Source organism: Pinus tabuliformis, chromosome 3_1 (assembly GCF_031772625.1).
Source record: "Pinus tabuliformis cultivar Carrire ecotype Pingquan chromosome 3_1, CPIR1, whole genome shotgun sequence".
Taxonomy (NCBI): domain Eukaryota; kingdom Viridiplantae; phylum Streptophyta; class Pinopsida; order Pinales; family Pinaceae; genus Pinus; species Pinus tabuliformis.
The window spans coordinates 613936637-613942771 of NC_142301.1; the positions used below are offsets into that span (position 1 = coordinate 613936637).

A 6135-nucleotide genomic window follows, 5' to 3' on the forward strand; every position below is an offset into this window, starting at 1 on the left:
TTGAATTTGATATGTTAATTGTATTATGTTATTGATGATGATGATGATGATGATGTTTAACATCCGCTGAGACCAAACAATGGTCTATCGGACCTAAAGAAACAAATTATTTATTTTGATTTAAGATTTTATTCCTATGCTCAAAAAGCTTGGAGAGAAGCCTCCCGAGCTCACTATAATTTTGACATTGTAAAAGGCTAGGAAGGTCAGTATTGTAACAAAGATTGTGAAACGGAGATCTAATGTGATTGTACGCAGGGCAGTCTAAGAGGAAGTGGTTTTCATCCTCGATGTTCCTATTCTCACATATATGGCAGATCCTTTCCATCCATGGCGTTTTAGGAACTGCCCAACGACCTGTTTCACTATGGAGATCATGAGAATTCGTTCTAATCTTTGCTATATTAATTTTCTTCTTTGAGCAAGTTAAAATAGAGAGATACTTTTGATCTTCTAGGGTGGGGTTGATGACCTTCTTATTATATGTAATCAACAATGATATGTAATGATACCCACTTAAAACAATCTAAAAATGACCTTAATTGGAGGATATAAAGCCTTGGTCAAAGTTCAAGCAAGTTGAGGAACAAAAGGCATCCACTATGAATGTACAAGTAAATAAGTAAAATATATCTTGGATGATTAAATTATTAACTATTTTAGTTTTTATAGTTTACAAAATAATTGTAAAAGTTATCGTGAAAATTATTAAATATTTTAGTGTTTATGGTTTACAAACTAATTGTAAAAGTTGTCGTGAGCGGATGAATACATTATTATGGATGATGCACCTCTTGCTAAGGTGGTTGGTAATGACCTACCACAATTTAACCCTACCACCATGTTTAGTATAGTGGGTAGTAATCATAGTCATTATGTGTATAATGAGTGATTATGTGTATAATGAATTATACTAAGTAGGATGTTATATCAACAATCAATTTTTTTTTATGTTGATATAATATGGATAAAGTGAATTTTAAATGATTTTTTTTAGAGGTGGGTTTTACTCAACATGGACATAGGCAAAATAATATTTTTCATTCTAAAAAAGGACATTTCAAGAAGAAGATGACAACATAAAATTGTGCATTAAATGTATAATTAGTACATTTAATGATGTTTTATGTTATTTTTGATTAGTATATATGATGTTTTATTTTAATTTTGATTATTTCCCTTTATAAATATGTGCACATGTATTATTTAATAATTAAATTGGGTATGACAAATGAAAACAATGTGAGGGGAAAGAAAAAGCCATATGAGCTGCCATCTTCTAATAGTTGACATCACCCATAAATAATAAAGCATTATACAATTCAAGAGAAGCTCAATTTAGTAATAAAAGTGCTCCATCATGAGTCAATTAATGAGCTTCGCCCTTAACTAGTTTATAATTAGGTGTTCATTGAGTTTATATATATATATATATATATATAGTCTCTTGCATATGAAATCAAATGGTAATCAATCTTTGGCTTCCATTACAGATGAGTTTGATACAATAATGGATCATGAGATGAGTTAAAACTAGTACAAATTAGTGTTACATATGTTCAACAAGCTCGACATGAAGATTAGCTCAACATTGGTTGTCAACTTTAAAATTGTAAATAGTACATCATTCACATAAATTTGCTTCTTGTACCTTATGATGGTCTACCTCTTTCTATAATGAGAAATGTGACCTATATTAATGTTAATAGAGCTTAACTCAAAAATAGTTATTCCTTATATGTGTGGTAATAAAAAATAAATATTTGAATAAAGTAACATGAGCAACATAATTCATTAAATACCCATCCTAATGAGAGCAATATACCAGAAGAAGAAAAAAAAGGTCATACTAATCCTTAACTTCACGTTCATTATTATACCATTAGTTTTACCTTTGAAATATTATGATGTTCATATGCAACCTTTTTTTATTTTCAATTAACCCCACCCATGAATTTAGGAATCAAGTCTATTCTTAATTTTAAAGTGTTTATTCCAAGGCACAATCTTTACGCAACTAGTTTATGATAAAATTAGTTTATGAGTGATTTTGTGTACTCATCATACATCGCAAATATTTAAGTGCAAGTGTTATATATATAAGTGTAAGTGTTATACTTCTAATTTTCAATACCAAGGTTTTTCTTAATAAAATGTCTATATTGTATTAATATGTTTAATTTTTATATCATTTTTATTATTTAGTATAATCTTTGCCTTTTTATCTTATTCAAATTTGATGATATACAAACTTACAATCCAATCATATAAACAATACTACTCTATGTAATATATGCAATAATCACTTTATTTATATATAACCTTTAATTTACCTACATTATACACTTCTTCCTTTTAATTTCCACTTAACATCAAAATTACTATATTAAATATAGAAATTATATTTATTATAAAATTCTATAAACAATAACACAATGAATCATATCTATAATATAACATAAAAACATACCATCACTTACGTATCATCCCATGCCTAATTAATATAAAAAAATTCAATTTGGAAAATCAGTGATGGAAATGGGGTTTTTGTATTCCCAAGAGGAAATCTCAAAGGAGGCAAAGAGGTTTTTTGAAAATCAGTATAAGAGAACAGAAAACAGGTCTTTTTAGGATATACTGTGGGGCATCGATTTGTTTCCTCAGATGTTCAATGAGGACACAAATAATCAAATCTTTCAACCTGTTACGGAGGAGGAACTGCTGAGAACTCTAAAAGCTTTCAAAAAGGACAAATGTCCTGGCCCGGACGGGTGGACAATAGAGTTCTTTTGTCATTTTTTTGACATCATCAAATCTGACCTGCTGAAAATGGTGGAGGGCTCCAGGATATCGGGCAGCATTAATCAGAAAACAACATCCACCTATATCGCTCTCATACCAAAAAATGAAAATGCCATCTCTTTCAAGGATTTCCGCCCAATTTCTCTATGTAATATATCCTACAAAATAATATCAAAAATAATTGCAGACAGGATCAAAGGTACTTTGTCTCAATTCTTAACAAAGAACCAACACACCTTCTTACAGGGGAGAAACATCTTAGACGCGGTTGCTACAACTCAGGAAGCTCTCTTTGCCAGCCGGGGGAAAAAATGCGATGTTGTCCTTCTAAAAATCGATCTCTGTAAAGCCTACGATTGCATGGATTGGGCTTTCTTGAGATGTCTGCTAGCAAAGGTCGGATTAAGAGCAAACATGATCAACTGGATCATGGCTTGCGTTGAGCAGGTAAATTATGCAGTCATTATCAATGGGATGCCATCGGCCTTCTTCCTAGCATCAAGAGGCCTCAGACAGGGATGCCCTCTGTCTCCCTTGTTATTCATACTGGCCATGAATTCTCTCAGTCTTCATATAAACAAGGCCGTTGATGAAAACAGATGCTCCCCCTTGAAATTATGCAGGAACATTTCTATCTCACACAATCTTTTCGTTGTTGATGTTATTTTTTTCAGCATTTTATGCAGACTAACCTGGATGTGTTTTCATGATATTCTTCAAAATTTCCAAAGGGCATCCAGCGTTCAGATTAACAGTTCGAAGTTTGTTATTTATCACATTGATATTAACCAAGAAGATCTAGACTGGTTAATCAATCTGTTTGGTTATGAAGTGCAATCCATCAGTATGGGAATCAAGTACCTGGGTTATAGATTAAAAACAAATTGTTACTCAAGATCAGATTGGCTGTGGATACCTGAGAGATACTTCAAAAAGATTTCAGCGTGGGAGTTCAGAAGCCTCTCTTTGGCTGGGAGAGTTGTATTGGCCCAATCGGTTTTAAACCAGTTGGCGGTTTACTGGGCGCATCTGTTTTTTCTCCCTGCAAGCATCATCCAATCAATGAACAGACTCACTGCCAATTTCATCTGGGGTGGACAGGCAGGGAAAAGAAAGTTTCACCTCTCGAAGCTCTCATATATTTCTGCTCCAAAATGTATGGGTGGCTGGGGTCTGTTAGACCTGAAGTCCTTTGGGAAGGCCCTTCTTTGTAAAACGTTATGGCGAGGGATCTTCGAGAAAGGCATTTGGAGCAATATTATTCAGGAGAAGTATCTGCGCCGTAAGAGCTTATCCTTTTGGTTCAGAAGAGGTAGCATAGGCCTTTCTCATGGATCTCCGATCTGGCTGAACCTGAGAAAAATTAAAAATATGTTCCTGAAGAATCTCCTTTGGCGTTTTCAAACAGGAAAATGGATTCTGGTCGGAAAAGACATTTTTCTATGTGGCAAAGAGGAGATCCGCGTCCCTGCCCCCCTTTTGAAGTTCTTACACAGGAAAGGTATCTTTTTCTGGGATGGGCTGATTGAGAGATGGCATGGCTCAATCCCAATCTGGTGTGAAGCTGAGAGTCTGAATATGTCGCAAGACATCGCCAGCTCGTGGAAGCAAATCTTAACAATCCTCAGAAATGGTGGCATTTTTCGCTCTGCTGAGCACGACTGTCTCATATGGCGAAACTCTCATGGACTGGATTCCATCAGGGTAAAGGACATATACTGTAATTTGATTAGTGGTAGACAGCATCCAAGTGACTGTTCCTTCCCGAGCATTTTCTGGAAAATGGGGTGTCAATTAAAAATAGTCTTTTTTTCATGGCTATCTTTCCATAATAAAAATCTTACGCGAGACAGTTTAAAAAAGTGTGGTTGGCAGGGACCTGGTATATGCCCCATTTGCAGATCGGCCGAGGAAGACAATTATCATTTATTTCTGAATTGCAAGGGCTCACACCAAATATGGCTGCTCCTGGAGATTCAATATGGTTTTAAATTCATGTCTCAGTTGTCGATTACGGATGCTTTTACATGGTATAGTAAACAAAACGCCAAATGGAGATCTATCTTTATCATTAGTTTCTGGTGTATTTGGAGGTGGCGGAATAATTCCATCTTTAATGACAAAAAAGCTCTGATGTTGGAATTTTCTCTTCCATATGTGATCTCTCTGAGGAAATTCCGACCTCCTCTCCCATGCAGAGAATGCTTCCTGATTCAAATATTCCTCTGGTGTCCTCATCTCTGCCTAGAACGTTTTTTGACGGTGCTGAACAAAAAGGGGTTTGTGGCTGTGGTTTCCATATTCTGGCAGATGTAGACAGTCTTTTCTCTGCTCACTGGAATGGGGGCAGGGGTTCAAATATGTTGGCTGAGGCGATGGCCCTTGCTGGCCTCATGAGTTTCTGCCTTTTCTTAAATCTACAAGATGTTTCTATTTATGGTGACTCTAAAGTTTTGGTGGATTATATTGCTAGGAAAATCTCGATCTATAGGCCTCATCTTGGGGGATGGCTAGATCAGATCAGATTCTACTGGTCCTCCTTAAAAGATGGCTCAGTTAATTTCATTCGCAGGGATCAAAACCAGATGGTGGATTCCTTATCAAAAAAAGGCCTTCAATCTGCTCCAGGATCATGGCATCTACAGGTTTCCTCTGATGGGAAATGTTACTCCATCCAGGACTTTTTCCCTCCCAATTTCTAGTTTTACTTGCAAAGTTCTCTATGGTTTTCTTCTATGATTCAAGATGCTAGTTGTTACGATCAATATGCTATGGTTTTTTTGTTTTGAACAGGCTTACTTCAGAATGCAGTTTTGTTTCTGAATAGGCTTTCTCTGGACTGCTCTCAGCTTTCTCTATGTCAAAAGGTGAAGTCCTCTTATTCTGATCTGGCCTATGTTTTGGATCTCAATTGGATGATTCCTAATATCTTTTTTTTGGAACTAGCCTCTCTGGCCTCATCTAGTTTTTTTACCAGCTCATGGTTCTCTGATGTCTCAATTTTCTCAGTCATTGGAGCATATGCTATACCCTGGCTGATTGTACATTTGGACTCTTTTATATTTATGATATAAAAAGTATTAGGCTTTTTCTGCTTTGAAAAAAGATATTAGTTTGAATCATCACATCAATATGGTTGCACATTACATTCCATTAATTACTCATTACCTTTCAATTTGATATGGCTTAAGCCTGCCTTGAAACTTCAAATTTTCAGCTTTCAATTCGATAAGGCTTAAGCCTACCTTGAAACTTTTGATATATAAAATTAACGTGTAGTCTAACGAGGAGGAGTAGTTGCCCAGAAAGTTATGGAAATTCCGGTTATATTTA

The 6135-nt window shown here is 35.2% G+C and overlaps 1 protein-coding gene across 1 annotated transcript; it reads left to right on the plus strand.

Annotated features, from left to right (window-relative positions):
- Positions 1-3648: 3648 nt before the first annotated feature.
- Positions 3649-5625, plus strand: LOC149188499 (uncharacterized). Its single transcript, XM_089409976.1, has 5 exons — positions 3649-4084; positions 4211-4506; positions 4678-4832; positions 4931-5447; positions 5596-5625. The coding sequence occupies exons 1-5, from the start codon at positions 3649-3651 to the stop codon at positions 5623-5625; spliced, it is 1434 nt and encodes a 477-aa protein (XP_089266102.1).
- Positions 5626-6135: the final 510 nt, after the last annotated feature.

Excerpts from the sequence above, each read along its gene's own strand:
- LOC149188499 (XM_089409976.1), top strand. The coding sequence starts at position 3,649 with ATGGGAATCAAGTACCTGGGTTATAGATTAAAAACAAATTGTTACTCA. Across the intron at positions 4,085-4,210 it reads TCAGGAGAAGTATCTGCGCC|GAAAATGGATTCTGGTCGGA; the intron begins GTAAGAGCTTAT and ends GTTTTCAAACAG. Across the intron at positions 5,448-5,595 it reads CAGGATCATGGCATCTACAG|GCTTACTTCAGAATGCAGTT; the intron begins GTTTCCTCTGAT and ends TGTTTTGAACAG.